The 17,616-nt window shown below is 38.7% G+C and overlaps 1 protein-coding gene across 1 annotated transcript; it reads right to left on the reverse strand.

The window, feature by feature from the left end:
* Window positions 1-5,080: 5,080 nt before the first annotated feature.
* On the reverse strand, window positions 5,081-14,175 carry Rergl (RERG like). The gene is made up of 5 exons (NM_001191979.1): window positions 14,086-14,175; window positions 13,008-13,064; window positions 8,613-8,686; window positions 7,004-7,152; window positions 5,081-5,689 (listed from the first exon to the last, which is right to left on the reverse strand). Exons 1-5 carry the CDS (start codon window positions 14,135-14,137, stop codon window positions 5,407-5,409), a joined length of 615 nt encoding a protein of 204 aa, NP_001178908.1. The 5' UTR covers window positions 14,138-14,175; the 3' UTR covers window positions 5,081-5,406.
* Between the last annotated feature and the right edge of the window lie 3,441 nt (window positions 14,176-17,616).

Below are 17,616 nucleotides of genomic sequence, written 5' to 3' on the forward strand. Positions count from 1 at the left end.
TATTAGCTGAAGGATTTTATAATTTAAGGAAGATGAGAAACCTATAAGTCACGCTTTCAAATAAGGAACAAGGATATTGCAAACATTAAATTCTCCCATAAAAATGTTAAGGCATCATTAAACTAGGTTCAGATTAATACAATTCAGTCAACTCTAGATAGATATCTCCCATAATCAGCTGAAACAAAACCTAGTGATCTAAGATGTAAAATATTTTACTACAGCCAATTTATAAACCTATAAAACAGGTATCATTCAACCTCTTTATTAATAGCGCATGCCTTGTATTAAATCAAAACCATTTTAGGGACCCCTCCCCTTTGGCGATGCCTTCCTCGGCTGTTGGCCCTCATTATGGGTTATGACACTGAAGCTCATCCACAGTGGATGAATGACAGCATCCCTCTTGTCACTACAAGCAGCCCAGGCTATTCCAGGCCAGTGACAAAGCTTAACACCCTTTCAGATTTATAGACATATATTCTACCCACAACTCATAGCGCTTCATGGACCAATGTTGATGTATTTGTTTTTCTGTGGGTAGAGGTTTTTTTTTCCTTCCTCACTTTGAAAATTTGCAGCTTGTTATCTTTAAAGTTTTTAAAGTTGCTTCGCGGGTGCACTAGAGTCCCAAGGAAATGACACAGGGACATCTTCAAGTGGTAGAGAGGATTGACTCTGCTTGGAGGGTTTCTTATTTACCCTATGTTTCTCTAATAAGAAAACCACACTGGAATGCTGGAGATTTTAATGAATGAACTCTTCTCATTAGACTACTTCCCTGCCAGGGAATGAATTCTATACAATGTCAACTTGGATCATAAAATCAAATCTGTAATTAGGAGCAACACTGGTGGCAACAACTCATCTCTACCCCACCTGGAATCTGCTAAGGACCCAAATGCTGGCACTTTTTTCAATCACCCAGTTTACTCATATATGCTTGGGTATTCTATGGAACAGGATAGCGCCACGGGGCAGCCCAATGTGGGCTGCTGAAATGTCCTAAAGGCAGAATCCCAGAAAGGTAGACTGTAGAGATCTGTCTTCCCTAGCATGCCTTTACTGATGGACTGTAGAGGCCTGTCTCCACTAGCATGACTTACAATGTGCTCCCTTGATCTCATTAACTGAGAGTCAACAACAGAGACTCATAAAAAAGTCCATGGGTAGGAGGAAAGTAAGACATTTTAATTTGATAACCAGGAAAGATAAAACAGGTAGGTGCCAATGTTTTAAAGCTGACTCATTTTCCAAAGGCAAATCAACGTAACCCTTTAAATATCACTCTAAAAAATAACCATCCACTATCTCTAAAGGAGCATCCTAAGAAACATTATGAAAATATAAGACATTTTGTATCATGACATTGAAGAGACTCTTTGTGATAAGATATATCATCTGTGAAATGTAAATACATAAAATATCCAATAAAAATTACAAAAAGATGTGTCATTTGAAATTATCAGATGCTAACCAGCAAAAATTTAAATATTTTGATTATATATGAATTTAAAATAAGTCATATCTCTTGTCTTGATTTCTAAAAGTACATTGCAAATATAATCTATATACTATCTTGAGATTGTATTTCCTTTCATTTTATGTGTACATGAGTGCTTGCCTGAATAGGTTTGGGCAGTGTCCGAAGAGGCCAAAGAAGGATGTAAAAGCCCCTAGCAATAGAGTCAGATACCACTGTGGCTGCTAAGTATGTGCTGGGAAATGAGCCCAGCAACTCTGCAAGAGCATCCAGTGCTCTTAACTCTTGAGCCATTTCTCCTGACCCAGAAGTCATACCTTTGACAAACTTCACTCTGATTGATCATAAATATAAAATACATTGATAAAATATTAAATAATGTGAAAACTCTCTAAATAAACATTTTCATATATTTCAAAAATATTACTTTAAAGAAAAGTCATCCCCCAAATAATTTCATTTAGCTATGAAAAATAATGAGGATAAAAAAATCTCTAAAAATGAGATACATGAGGCTGGAGAGATGGATCGGCATTAAAAAATGGTTCTACCATTGCAGAGGAATAGAGTTCAATTCAAGTCATGTTCATTAACCAAGAGCCACTGCAACTCCACCTCCAGGGATGCTACTCTCTACTCTGGCCTCCATAAGTACCTGCATACATAGACTGGTACACAAACTTACACACACCATTGTATAGTGTCAGTATACTGCTCATGTGTGGATACACAGCCAATATCAAATATTTGAGGTCAATAGGGAGATATAAAAGATCAATACAATTCCAAAAACTAAGTGCAAACAAAGTCCATCAGTGACTTTTCTAGGAAAATCACACAAAGTTTCATGTAGCAGTGGTTGTCTATAGCCAATAGGAAGCTTTAACTGAGTTATCAAATGCACCAACCATGGGGCATTTGTGTCATTTCCTACTACACAAATAGATCATGGCATTTACCAACAGAAAGAAATTATGCAATTGGCAAGAATTGCGTGCACAACACATCATTGTCTGTCCTACTGGGTAGAAGGGCAGCATGACTCCCACTGACTTCTAGTCAGTAATTGCTTTACCAGTTTCTTAGAGATAGGGTAAAGGCTAAGGCTGGAAGATAAAAGATATGGTAAGGATGTCTGAGGAAAGGTGGTGTGGATAGATCTCTCAGAGATCTTTGCTTCTCGTGGTCATGCCTACCAGAGTGCGACTACCAGAGGTAGGTCTCGTCTCAGTAAGATGATCCGTGCAAAAGAATGAAACAAGACATAGCTTTCCCTTTGCACAAAACGAAGGCCAAACCCCTCAAATAAATTACATGGAACCTGAAACAATGGGCTGCTAGAGGTAAACTGAGGCAGGACCCACCCAATGGGAGCGCAGGAAACAACTTTCTCAATAGAACTCTACTTGCCCAGAAATCAGCAAGTGGGCCTTAATGAAACCAAAAAGCCACACAGCTAAAGAAATAATCAAGCAAAGAAGAGATTCGTTAAGTAGGACAGAATCTTTTCCAGCTATACATCTGATAGGGATTAATATCCAGAATATAAAAAAAAATCAAGCAAATAACAGACTCAAATTAAAGAACAGGCCATTGCTCTGAATAAAGAATTCTCAATAGAAATAAAAATATCTAAGGAATATCTCATAAAACATTCATCATTGTTAGCAATTAGAGAAATGAAAATTAAAACAACTCTGAGATTGAAAATCACCCCAGTCAAAATGGCAAGGGAGGAAAAAAAAAAAACCTACAACATATGCTGGAGAGAATATGCAGGAAAAGGAGCTCTCGTTCTCTGGTAGTGGAATTACACTGGTGTAGCCAGTCTTGAAATCAGTGTGGAGAACTCTTCAAAAGCTAAAATTAAACCTGTCACACAGCCCAATTCTACAACTCCTTGGCATGTGGCCTAAGGAACTCGACCTCAACAGACACTTGCACAATCACATTCATTGTCTATTGCGCTATCATAACAAGAAGTCAGTACAACCTACACGTCCTTTAACTGATGAATGCATAAGGAAAATGTATTGCATACATGATGGCATAGTATGCAGAGATAAAGAAAAATGAGACTTGACACTTACAGGTAAAGAGACTTAACTAGAAAACAGAATGAATGGTGTAAAAACTTTAAGAAAGAGTAATGTAGAATACCACAAGGTACCTTCCTAATGTGCTTTATTAGCTCATATCTATGGGTTGTTTTCTCTTTTACCTAACACTGCGGGCCACCTTTGTTCCACTCAAGTTTATCATCAAACCTTCCTGTGTCATGGTTGCCAAGCTTCTGTTTCCATATAGTAGCCAAATGTGTCTTTGTCATTCTTTAATCTGAGTTTCCCCGAGATCCACCCGTAATCATCACCATTTTGTCAGGTTAGGCAAATAGCCTCAGAGTGGGAGAAAATCAGCGTGTGAGTGCAGTAAGTTACTTGTAGTTTAGAAGTACTGTAGTTTGGAAGGAATAGTCTAGAAGGTACGCCGTTGTCTTTACAAAAAAAAAAAAAACAGCCCAGAGGATATAATAAATATATGAGTTTGCGTCTTATACAAAAGTATATTCTTCACAGTAGCAAAGCCTTCAAAGTGGTAAAGTATCCATCCTACTGTTTAATTCTTGTCAGTTTGGCACCAGAAAAATCTCTGTTGCAGGATTGCCTCCGTCACATTGGTCTGATTGCTAACTGGTGTAGGAAGGCCCAAACCACTCTTAGAAGTACAGTTCCTTAGCAGATGAGCCTTAGAGTATAGGAAAGCTGTCTGAGCAAGCCACAGGGAGCGAGCAGTAAGCAGCATTCATCTGTGATTTCAAATTCAAGCTTCCTCCCTGGCCTCTCTCCATGATGGGCTGTAACCCATAAGATGAATAGGCCCTTTCTTCCTGAGGTTGGCTTTGGTCATTGTTTTTTATCATAGCAACAGAAACAAAAGTGAGTATGTTTTATTAACTTAAATAAACTAAACTAGGTAACTTTTCATTCATAAAGGATCTCAGTGCTAGTCATGAAGTTCTCTCTGAGCAATGTCCTCAACGACTGCAACCTTGCAAGTCTATGAAAATGTTTCCCAGGAGGCTTTGCTGAGTAGGGCAGACCCACCATGAATGACTGGTGTCCCAGCCTCAATAAAGAGAAAAATGAGAAAGTCAAGTGAGCACCAGTGTTCATCCCCTTGATTGGTGATGCACGGTGGCCAGGCACCTCTCACTCCGGCTATCTTCTTCCCTGAATGATGGACTGTATCCCTTCAGATTGAAAGCCAGCAGAATAATTCCTGTATTAACTTAAATTTATTATTTGTGTTTTCTATATTTTACAGATATAAAAATAAAAACTAATTCATACAACACAACTGTTTCATTATGTCATCAAATGCAAAATATTTATTCTCGGACAGGTAATTTAACATATCTAACTGTAAATCATGTTTTTAAGTTAAAAACCTGTTAAGTATCATGACAGTGCATTAAAATTGGTAGCTCGTGCTGGACAATGCATTAGCTTTTTGCATATCTGTTTGTTTAAACTGAAAACAATAACAAAATATAAAAGTGAGTCACATGCTCACTTTTATAATTGTATTTTAATAAAACAACATGTGCAGAGTTTTCTAAATGAGGCTTAGGGGATAGCTTTCCACTTTTACACAAGAATGAGTATTTGCTCATACAAGTGAAATTTTGTGTGTAAGAAACAATGGTAACCAAATATAACTCAAAGAATGAATTATATATTTTAAGATAAAACAATGACTGACTTTTTAGTCATTTCATGTCTCAAAAAATTCTGCATTTTAATTGTAAAAATTTTAAGTGTAATTGTATAAATTGTAAATGTAATTGTATAAGTCATAGCTGTAGTTGCCATTTAAGTGTCTGAAATTCTTTGATGGATCAATTCCACTGGATCATATGTCTATTAAACAGATTTCCTCCTCTTTCCAAATACATTATTGATTAGTTTGGCCATTGATTTCGACCCACTGGGTCTTCTCTTCTCCTTATGTTTGAAGATCATCAGAATGTCTTTGATGAGTCTGAGAAACATCACCTCAATCTCCAGGGACTGCTCTGCTGCCGACAGCTCACAGAATTGGCAGCGGTAATCGGTTGCTAGCTTTTGCCCTTCATCCCAGCCAACCTCTCTCATGTGGCAGAGGTCTTGCTTGTTGCCAACTAAAACCACAGCTGGTTCCATGACCCTGAAACACAACGGGAAACTCTTTCAAGATGGAGCCAACCACTGTAGAAATAGGGTACATTCATATCCGAAGATTAAAAAGTTAAAAGTCCCAGTAAGTATTCCATCTATGGTCACGGCCATGTATGTATTTAGAGAGGCATCCCCACTGCTACAAAGACATTTTCCACAGAATGAAATAAATAATACAAACAAAACTCTCAATGATTAGAGTTTGGAGGAGCACTGAAGTATTCTTTATTTGGCGATAGATGCAGTGATCTAAAATGGCTGTAATCTTCCTCAGTTCGTCACACTATATGTTAACCGAAATAAGAAAATAGTCCCTACCATAGAACCACAAGATTCTACCTCACTGAAGGCCCATAAACATGGAGATATTTGACAAGGACTGTTCACTTGAAACCTAGAGCCAATATAAAGCCATTACTCCATATTTTTTTCTGCTGGGTATTGTGTCACACCTGTACAAAAGTAACTAATTCCATTGTCATTTACAGGAGCTATGATGTCACATGTATACATGTGGCAATGTACAGTAATAAAATTGATAGCTTCAAGGTTCACTCAAGTATGCCATCATCTTAGACTTTATGCGTAACACTGATAAGAACCTATGTAACTCCTCACACCAGCATTTGAACAAAATTGAACACTTTAGTGAGAAATGCTCAAACAATAAAAATAGAGGAGATTGGACAAAGAATCTCAAACACCTAAGTGCTTGATTACTGGAGCAACAACTCTCTAAATATAGTCACCTTCCTTCCCTGTGTGTGCCAAGGCAGTTTATGATGAATTATTGACCACATTTTAATCTCAGGGGGAAGGTGGAGAAAAACATATCCCCACCCATAATATTTGTAGGTGTCTGACTATTCATTCTGTTTCTGCTGTGACATCCTGGGCAACCCAATGACAAGAAATTGGATTTCACAAGGTAGCAAACATAATAAATCTGGATTTATTTAAGATCCTTAACATTTTTGTGAGGATGAAAAGGAAAGGTGGCGGCATGGAGGAGACGCTGTGCAGAACACCATGATTCTGCTTGTGAGTGTCATGTTAACAATAGCAGCTGTCTTGTAAAATAGCCATTTACTCTGGGCAGGTAACTGTTTATGTCAGCCAGGGTATAAAACATTCTCATCTGATTCCTTTTACTACGTGTGTAACTCCTGTGGAATGAGAAGGTGAATTGTTCAGGGCTGTTAAATTTTGTAATTGGAAGTCTGTATTAAATCCTTCCTAATGATGCCCTCAGCAAGATGATGATTTAGTAAAAAGGGAAGGAGATTGGAAGGAAATGTCTTACCTTTTACAATGAGTCATTGGTGGCTCACGGATTCTGTAGATAAGGGCTTTTGCAAAAGCAAAGGAAGGCCTGTTGCTGATGTCGTACACAATCACAAACCCATCTGCCCAGTGCAGGTCACTTGTGAGGGAGCCTTTTGCTTTCTGTGACTGTAAAGGAACCAAGTACATGAAGTGTAGTGATCGCACCACAGAGTTTCTTTGCTTCACTAAATGATTACCCATTTCAGTAATGCCAAACAACAATAATTTCTAAGATGGGCTTCCATTATTCCTCTGTATCTTTCTCATCACTCTCTTTCTTAAACATGCACACACAGTTATTTCAATCTCACATACATTGGTCTTCAGAAAATGGCATTTGTGTTCATAAGTGGAGTATCTATTTCCTCTCTCTCTCTCTCTCTCTCTCTCTCTCTCTCTCTCTCTCTCTCTGTGTGTGTGTGTGTGTGTGTGTGTGTGTGTGTGTGTGCATTTGTATGTGTGTATGCATCTTCATGTGTGAATGATATCCCATTCTTGGCATGGCAAACAAGTAAAGGTCGAAGAACAACTTCAAATATTAGCCCACCCATTCCATTGTTTGAGATGGAGCTTTTGTTATGGGTAACAGGCTGGATAGCACAGAAACTTCCTCACTCCTTCTATCACTGCATAGGAGTGCTGGAATTACACCTGTCTCCTATAGTGCCTAGCTGTGCGTGATTCTAGGAATTCAAACAAGGGTCCTAATGATTGCATGGCAAGTCCTTTATCCACTGAGTCATCTCCCAAAACTAGAATATCTATTTCTTTTGGATAGTAGATTCAAACATATGAAGGTGAAAATGTTTCAGTTTATCGAAAACTTTTTATAGGATAGCTGAGGGTCAAATGCTTAAGACAAATCAATAACAAGAACATGCTTTGAAGTCTTAGAAAGCATTCTTCCCATTTTTATAATTCCATTTTGATATTTTAGTGTATTGACATGTAAGGAATTTATACTCAAAATTAGTATTATTGGTGCTCTATTGAAAAGTAGTTACAAACAGACAATTTAATGAAAACTGACAGGTTGTCCTGCCTTAATTTCTGGCATTTACACCATAATCAGTACTACTTTAGAGATTCTTGTTAAGGGCATGGAATGATGGCTGCTTGGCTAAGAGTACCTACTTCTCATGCAGAAGACTCGAGTCAGTTCTGACACCCACATGGCACTGACAAACATGTGTAATTCCAGCTCCAGTTTATATATGCCACATTCTTACCTCTATGGTCACATCATGCTCATGGCACACATCCAGATAAAGCACACACAAGTAAGGCACTCATATACATAAAATAAAATCTTAGTGTTTCTGTTAAGAGTATTTTTTGGGCTCACATGTAGTTCATTGGAGATAATTAAACAATTGGACAATTAAAGATAGCTTTGCCACATTTATGTTTAATAGAAATGTATACAAAACTCCAATAACACAATTTACACTGAAAGAAATGCCAACACTTTAATAATCAATTGAGAAGCTACTCTAGTCCAGTGTTGACATTATTTTGCATTTCATGCCCACTCTTCCTCAAATCATGCTTGAAAATGAAACAAAGAGGTATTTTGTTTGACTTACTTGAGAACATGGGTCATATATTTCCAGATTTAATGGTTTTCCTTCCAAACACAAGTGTTTATTATAGATAGATTCTGCAAAAATATAGATACTCATTGTTAGTATGGGAAAACTTCAGAATAACACACCCACATAGGACTAATCTTAGTCTGCCAAACTCAATGATGCATACTTTAAGGATATTATTGCTTGTGAGTGTTAGTGTGTATGTTTGTGTTTGTGGGTGTGTATGTGAGAGAGTACATGTTTTGTGTGTGTTTTGTCTACATGGATTATATGTGCACCTGCTACCCCCCCAGAGGCCAGAGAGGACATTGGACCCCTTGCAACCCACATTACAAGTGGTTGTGACCTACCCTGTGGGTGCTGGACCAACCCTGGGTCTTCTGCAGTAAGAGCAAGTGCCTTTAACTGCTGAGTTACCTATCCAGTCCTACAACAGTCATATTTTCATGTCAGAGTAAAGGATCTGTGATCAGAGCTGGTGAGGAAACCATGTGTATCTTGTATTGACCACTGAACTTGGTTGTAGCTATTCATTTGCATACCTTTATACGGAATAATACAGATGATCCTCCCCAAGGCTGGTTTATATCTTCTCAACACATTAAAAAGTCATCTCATCCATGGACAGTAAATCTGTTATGTGTCCTCTACCATGAATTTCTTTACTATTTATTAAATTTATTGATTGATCAATGATTGCATGTATGTATGTATATATGCATGTGTGTATGTGTGTGTGTTTGTACGTATGTGTGTCAAAACTGTGAGGAGGTCAGAAGACAAATTCCTTCCACAACATGTGTTTGGGGAGAACCTGAGATCTTTAGACTTGGCATAGAGCACCTGAGCCATCTTGTTTTTTAGTACCCCTTACCTACATCTTATAAACATGCAGAAATGGTTCTAAGTTCAATACAAATGTATTGAAGACCCTTGATTTTGACCTTGATTGAAAACCGACCCTTGATCTTGTAAGCCTTTTTAGTTGTACCGCTGCATGCAGTCTCTGACATAATCTCGTTTTTCTTCATATGGTCTTTATTCCACACATTCTATCTCTGTTTTAATTTTCTTTATTTACTTTCATGTTCAATTAGTGATTTCTGAAACTCCTGCCCCATCCTCTCCTCATACTCTACATTTGGATCCAGTTCACATTCACGGACATATAATACCTTACAGGTTCTAGAGTCCTGTGTACTGCACGCCAATCACCTGGGCACGTATTTGCAATGCAGACTTCTCCCACAGACTCCAGACCACTGTTTACTATTGGCAATATTCACTTAAGTATCAGACAAACATATTAACCTGATTATGTCAAACACCAAACTTCTGTACTCCCTGCAAAACTCTATCTCCTAGTCTGTACAGTGACGTGTGACTCATTCTGATGTAAAACCTGAATTCCTTAACGGCATGCAATTCACACAGAGCATCATTTTACTGTACAGTCAAAATACAACGTAGTTAGTCTACTTGCCAAGAATCCCTTTACCCTTTCCCAAGCACCATCCTTTCTGCCTTGATTTCCATTAAAACTCCTAATTCATCTGCGTTTCACCGACTCACTTTCCACCCGTAGAAGAATCAGAAAGCACGGGTAAACTGAGCCATGAGCTTACATCAAAGGCGCCAAGCAAAGTGTGTTTCTTTTAGATCAAGAAGCCTTTGCCATTCTTGAGAATGCTCCCCTCCTTCACCACACATTACTTCTATGGTCTCGGTAGACTGCCTGGGCTGTCACCCCTTTCATTCTGCCCTCTCTGTACTAACTTGAGTATTACTCAACTCTGTCAGAAGCTTCCTATGCCTAAACTTGGATATTCATTTTTTTCTGTCCACCTTGAATATAATTCCGCAGACTTCTCTGGCACGTCCCTAGTTGATGATCCTTTCTCTGCCTTGCTTCTCAGTTGACTTCAGTTTTGTTTTAAGACAATTTCCCTCTATGTGTTCCAGGCCACTGACCTGGGGATTGAACTTTCTCCTGAGAATCCTCTCCCCAAGTATTGGGGCTACAAATACCTCCACATCTATATCTATATCTATATCTATATCTATATCTATATCTATATCTATATCTATATCTACATCTACATCTACATCTACATCTACATCTATATCTATATCATCTATATCTATATCTACATCTACATCTACATCTACATCTATATCTATATCTATATCTATCTATATCATCTATATCTAATCTATATCTATATTCCTTATTAATGCTTTTTTATCTTAGTTCGGTTTGCTTATTTTTATAGCACTTAGTGTCAAATGACACAATTTTTGGCTTGGATGGTCAAATACCTTCTTTCACATTGAAGTTCTGTGAGGAATTATATCTCTACCCCTCTGTTCTCTAACATACCCTATTGATATGTGGCCTTGTAGTAGGTATTGAATGGGCATTCTTTGAATGAATAAACTACTTCTACAACTGTTCTATTCCTCTATAAATTAACACACTTACACAAAAACATGACCCACTCACATGGACTGCTGTCCTGTAGCCCATAATACAAATGAACGGAGCCTAGGCTCAGTGGTATGGAGTGCTTGCTGCTCTTGCAAAAGATCTTGGTTCAGTTCTCAGCACTCATAAGCTGGAAGCTGTCTGTGACTGCAGTTCTAAGGGACCTGATGCCCACTTCTGAGCACCCTGGGCACCTGGGTGCACATCCTGCACACACAGGCACACTCAGGAACATGTATCTTCACACACAAAAGTCAACAAATCTCTGTCTTACAAAAGAAGCAGATATTGCATGAGCAAATGTTACCTCAGAAGATGAAGACTGACTTTTAACCTCTTTCCAGGAATAACGTTTGTCCCAGTTTCTGCAAACATCAGATTTTGTTTGTAGAACATTTATCTTGTCCCCCCCCCCAAAACTTCCCACATTTACTATTTGCCCTGAATCATAAACTCTCCCAGACAGTTTAAAAACACTTTCTTTCAAATCTCACAGCATTGGCAAGGGTTGTCATCTCTAACCGCTTTAGAGTGTTTTAATTTCCCCTTCTATACTTTCTTGACAAGATGGAGTTGCTTCTGTGAGCTCGTTTCCATAGAGTTGGTGACCTTAGGGTCACATGCTTATCTTTTCAAAATGTCCTCAGGTCTTATATTATGCACGGAGATGTCACAGCTGAGAATGTGTAAACATTTCATTTGTTTATGGAACTGCATTGTAGGAAAGATTAAGGTGAAGGTTTCATTGCTGTCTGTCCTCCTACGGACGCTGCTTTATCTTGATTGTATTTAGTTTCTACCCTGTGCAGGGAAAACTTTCTCATCCAGGCCTCTTAGCTTCTGTGTTATCTTGACCCCCATGCCTAAGATTTTCACTCCTCAGAATGAAACACTAGAAATTTCTTTTTTTTTCTCCCCGTGGTCTTCTTTCTGTAAGCACTTTTCAAACACTTGTCTTAAAATGTTCAGTGTCAACCATGGAAACACTATGCTGCACACATAGAGAGAGCTGCATGACAGAAACTTTAAAAGTCATCTCAGCAATACGCTGATAATGCCCTCTTGTGAACAAATGTTTTCTTCGATTCGTATAGAAAAACAATTATTAACTCTCTGACACTAAATAAGCAATATTGAACCAAACTAACCCCCTTACATTTCACTGGATTCTGCTGTTGTTGATGTAAGAAATGAAAAGGAAAAGCATTTAATCCTCATGTCTTTGATCAGAAAAATCATAAAGTTTATTATTTTGATCAATCTCCGAACAAAAACTGTACTCAAAGGTATAACAAAACTCCTCACGTTTGTACTGTAGTATCTCCTATATTCAATGTCAACTTTTATATAAAAATAAATCATGTTAGACTTAATAAAATGACCTTAGGGTTATACTCAGGTGCCTTGGCATCTTTTGTCGAATTTCTCTGAAATTTATTGAGACAGCCTAGATAACAGTAGGATGCTTAATTAATGTATCATTCTGTTGTTATTACACACTTTTACAAGCTTCCTTTTATAGTTGTTTGTGCTGTGAATATTAATGTCTTTATCTTTTAACAGATGCTTTGGCAATTAACTTTGCCAGAAATTCATGTCCGTGCTTCACGGTATTTGCAAAAGAGAACCCCAACGTCAGAGTGTTCTAGACACTCTTTCTTTCTAATTCATCACGATGTTGGGTAACAGTAACGTTGGTGACATAAGCATTCCATTCAATTTCAAAGCCCTCAATTCAAATCAAACCTAGTTTGGAATTCAAAATTAGAATCTTTGAACTAAAACACTTGAATGAATGTGGAAAAAAGAAAAAACAACTCTGTCAAAATGCCTCTTTGGCTTTAACTAGGTTTAAAATGTTTATACCGGAATATTAAGAATAGAAGTGTACAACAGCAACTTACCAAAATTAGAAGCGTATTCCCCAATGAAGCGCTTGGTAAGAAACCTTACTGTAAGAGCTGTTAAATGAATAAGCAGGATTTAAGGTTTGTTGCATTTGAGGATCCCGATAATTCAGTTAGATGCAGAATCTTAATTTTCACTCAATAACCAACAAGCCTTAGGTAGGAGGTTAAAACTTTACTGACTTCTGGTCTAAAAGTTGAGGTGATAAAATGCGATTCTGTAGATAAAAACGTGTGATCCTACATGCTACACATGTAAATCATTATGGAATTCATTAACGAATGCAAACATGTAAAAACACCTTGCCTTCGAAACCACAAATATATTCCTCATTATATGTGAAACTCGAAGCTCTCGCAACACTTAGCTTCCCTAGTAATTAAATCTGATTCCGAGTTTCTGTGTGAAGGAAGGACCGCAGCAGTGCCCAGCATATGCAATTCTTAACAAATACAGTGAATTAGTGCTTGGGAACCAAGGGAGACTCCAACAGCTTGTTGTCTGACCATGACAGAAGCCTGATAGTTATTCAGCTCTCACTGTGAGGCTGAGGTCATTGCTTGGTGAAAATCTCGCTGCCATTAGATTGTTCAGCAGAGTAAACTAAAGCAACATGCAATAGTAACTTCTGGAATTAGTTAGTGCCTTTTGTGCTGGGTTCCAGAACACCTACAAAGCAGTGTCTACTACAAACAGCCCTCTAGTAGTGCTGCCTATAAACTTCATGCTCCATTCACCCATGCCCACCCTATCCTTACAGGAGAAAAGTCCTTTCCAACCTTTGGCCAGCTTGTGGCAATGTCATGGAAGGATTTCTTGTCTTTAGAGTTTTAAACATCAGAAGAACAAGATACAGATTCATATTTCAGGCAATCACAGGTGACCCACTGTTTTTAAAAGTTTATAAATAATAACCTTCCCAGAAAATTTGTATACAGAAAAATCCTTATGCAAATTATCTCACGGTGACCCCATTATTACTGGTAGTTATTGTGTAATATATGGCCACAGTTGACTACTCCATTTTGTGTCTACCCACCCTCTAATCTTGCTAGCAAACAAAGCACCACTCACCTGATTTTCCTGTACCTCTGCCACCCAAGACAGCAAGCTTGACATCACCCATCTTGAGTAGCTCATTTGGTTTTGGAACCCTGCAGACCAGAGCTAAGCATATGCTGTTGGTGTCTTTTGAACTTGCCTTTTATGGCTGTCCGTGTTCTTCCATATATTCCTGCGATCTAATAATAACTTGAAAAATGTTTGCTTTTGGTACATTTCAACTGATAGTCTAAAAATTGGACTGATATTTATCCACTGAGATTTATGAAACCAATGATTATTTTTAAAACAGAAGTGACATTCAGAATCCCCTGGAGAGTCAAGAAGTAAATGTCCTATTTTTATTTAGCAAGAGTCTAGGGATGTGTAGATAGCCCTATAAATGTATTCTTATGGATCACTTTATCTTTATATAGGTTTACTTGAGTATTTTATATATACAAACCAAGGTATTTTGATCAAAGTCAACCCAGTCCCTTCCAGCCAATTCTTCCCAGATGACCTCCACCAGATCTCTTCTCTTGCTTCCTGTACGTTTAAAAAAAAATGGTGCCCAGTTTGTATTGCTAGTATGTGCACGGGAATAAGGCCATCAGTTGGAGCATGGATAAGCTATCTAGACTGCTTCCCTAGTTCTCAGTAGTCTCCAATACCTTTTAACACTGGTGGGGCTTCGTAATGCCTCCCTCATCCATGATGGGGTTTTGAATGACTTGATTTTGTGTATGTCTTCTGTTACCAGTCAAAAGTGCTGTGAAGGCACGTGCTTAATGGTCCAGAAAGCACTATTCCCCACAGTCTTCTGCAACCTCTATCTCTAATAGCTCTTGCAGCATCTATACTCCCCCTTGTATGAAGATATCTGAGTCTTAAGAGGAGGAGTATGCTGTAGATGGCCTGCATTAAGGGCTGAGCCTTCTATTGACCTCTTATTTCTTTACTTTGACCAACTGCAAGTCTTACTATTAAAGCATATCTATTAGAAAATGAAGTGTCTGAGTGAGGTAACCCAATCACAAAAGAACACACATGGTAAGCACTCACTGATAAGTGGGTATTAGCCCCAAAGCTCAGAATACCCAAAATACAATTCACAGACCATATGAAGTTCAAGAAGAGGGAAGACCAAAATGTGGATGCTTCATTCCTTCTTAGAAGGGGGAACAAAAATACTCACAGGAGGAAATACAGAGACAAAGTGTGGAGCAGAGACTGAAGGAAAGGCTATCCAGAGACTGCCCCACCTGAGAACCCATCCCATGTGCAACCACCAAACCCAGTCACTATTGCTGAAGCCAAGAAGTGCTTGCTGACAGGAGCCTGATATAGCTGTCTCCTGAGAGGTTTTTCCAGAGCCCTACTGATACAGATGAGGATGGTTGCAGCTAATAATCAGACTGAGCTCAGAGAACCAAATGGAGGAGTTAGAGAAAGGACTGAAGGAGCTGAAGGGGTTTGCAACCTCATAGGAAAAACAATAACATCAACCAACCAGACTCCCTGGAGTTCCCAGGGACTAATCCACAAACCAAAAATATGTATGGTGGGACCCATGGTTCCAGCCGCATATGTAGCAGAGGATGGCATTGTCTGGCATCAATAGGAGGAGAAGACCTTGGTCCTGTGAAGGCTCATTTCTCCAGTGTAGGAGAACACCATGGTGTTGAGGTGGGAGTGGGCGAGTGGGAGGGGCATCATCATCATAGAAGCAGGGGGAGGAGGGGTGGGAGAGGGGGATCTGGGAAAGTGGATAACATTTGAATTGTAAATACATAAAATATCCAATTTAAAAAAAGAAAGAAAACGAAGTGTCTCTGCTTAGGATGGGGAGCTATATTCAAACATCAGTGTGGAGAGGCCTAATTTATTAATACCTGAACCATTTTGTTCTTATTTTTCTTTTTGTAAATGACAATGATAATCCCAACCATTAAAGGTAAAGACGAGTAAAGAGAAAGTAAACCTAAGATATCTGAGTGTAGGTTAATGGTGGTGGCAAGGAATACCTAGATCATGCATTCTAATCATAGGTGGTCCTCAGGCAGAAAGCCACCGATTACCGCCGTGTAACTTTCTAAAGCCACCTGAAGTGAGTAGTTTTTCATTTAAAAAATATGAATTGTTGATGCATAGCAAATCTAGTTATTATTGGAAAAGTGATGAACAAAATCTGCCCCATTTATTTCCAGGCTACTTTGGACATAGGAAAATATTTTAAAAGAAAAACAAACCAGAGGTGGCTTTTGGTGGAATTCATGGTGGCTGTGCAGTGTGAGGGAGTTCTAAGACAGTAGACAACGACCATTCTCATCACCTTAAGAGTTCCTGTGTGAAGGTCGGTCTTCACTGTAAACTTGAGAGGATTCAGAATCACCGTGGAAATGTGCCTGTGTAAGGGTGTCACCATAAATATTTAGCTGAGGAGACAAACCCCACCTTAAGTGTGGCGACATCATCCCATGGGCTGACATCTGGGGATGAATTTTTTTAAAATATGAGCGGGCACCAGCATTCATCTCTCTCTCTACTTCCTCACTATGGATGGGACACATCAGGCTACACCGCACTTCTATGTCACAAGGGCTGGACCCTCAAATGGGAAACAGAATGAACCTCCCTTCCTTGCTCTCGTTTCTCAGGTTAGCGTTTTGTCATATCGATAAGGTACCTGCATAGTACTTGTTTCTTATCTTCTACTGTTCGATATTTTAAAATAATACAGGTATCATTCCCAGTACTCATATCTAGTGGGGTCACAGGCACATGTATCCCCAGTTCCATGGGATCTGTTGCCCTCTTTTGACCTCCAAGAGTACACACACACAGAAACTATAGATCTCCTGCAGAGAAGATATCTTAAAATAAAATTACCTCTGGACGATTTCACATAGTAGTGTGATATTTTTCGTTGGACAATATTCTCTTAAAGAGTAGTCTTTCAATTTTATGAAACACAAGTTCTCAAGCAAATCACAGATTTAGACAACTTGTGGATGAATGTAGTGTGGGAGTTCAGAGAGAGGCTGAGGAGGAAATTTAAAGGTGAGCAGGCAAGAATATCTGAGTGCTAGACTCTGCCTCCCTTCTGCTCCCAAGGCTTTTTATGCGGTATCTCAGAACATAAATAGCACAGAAACATTCCCAGCTAGGAATAAAGGGCAACCGCTCCACAATCACGATCCTGAAAAATCTCTGCCCAACAAATTCACGCCAGATATTTCCCTACCCAGATCTCCACAGCCATGACTGCTAAAACCTAAGACTTCTATTAACACACAATGCAACAATTATTTTACAAAATACGACCGTCTTGATAATTACTGCTTCCCTCGGATCTTACTAACAGTTCCCTTGTTACATGCCATGTCAGCATCTTTCTAAACACTGCCTTTTTTGTGAGCATGTGACTATTTTTATCTAAATAAGAATGTGAAATAGCCTGTTATAAAATAAAGTGATTTCCCACAGTGTTTGGTCTGGGAAGACTATTCTAGGAGTCTGGATCTACTCATGGTATTGCAGTCTTATGGAGGTCTGCTTTAA

Source organism: Rattus norvegicus, chromosome 4, assembly GCF_021556685.1.
Source record: "Rattus norvegicus strain SHRSP/BbbUtx chromosome 4, alternate assembly SHRSP_T2T, whole genome shotgun sequence".
In the NCBI taxonomy this organism is placed as follows: domain Eukaryota; kingdom Metazoa; phylum Chordata; class Mammalia; order Rodentia; family Muridae; genus Rattus; species Rattus norvegicus.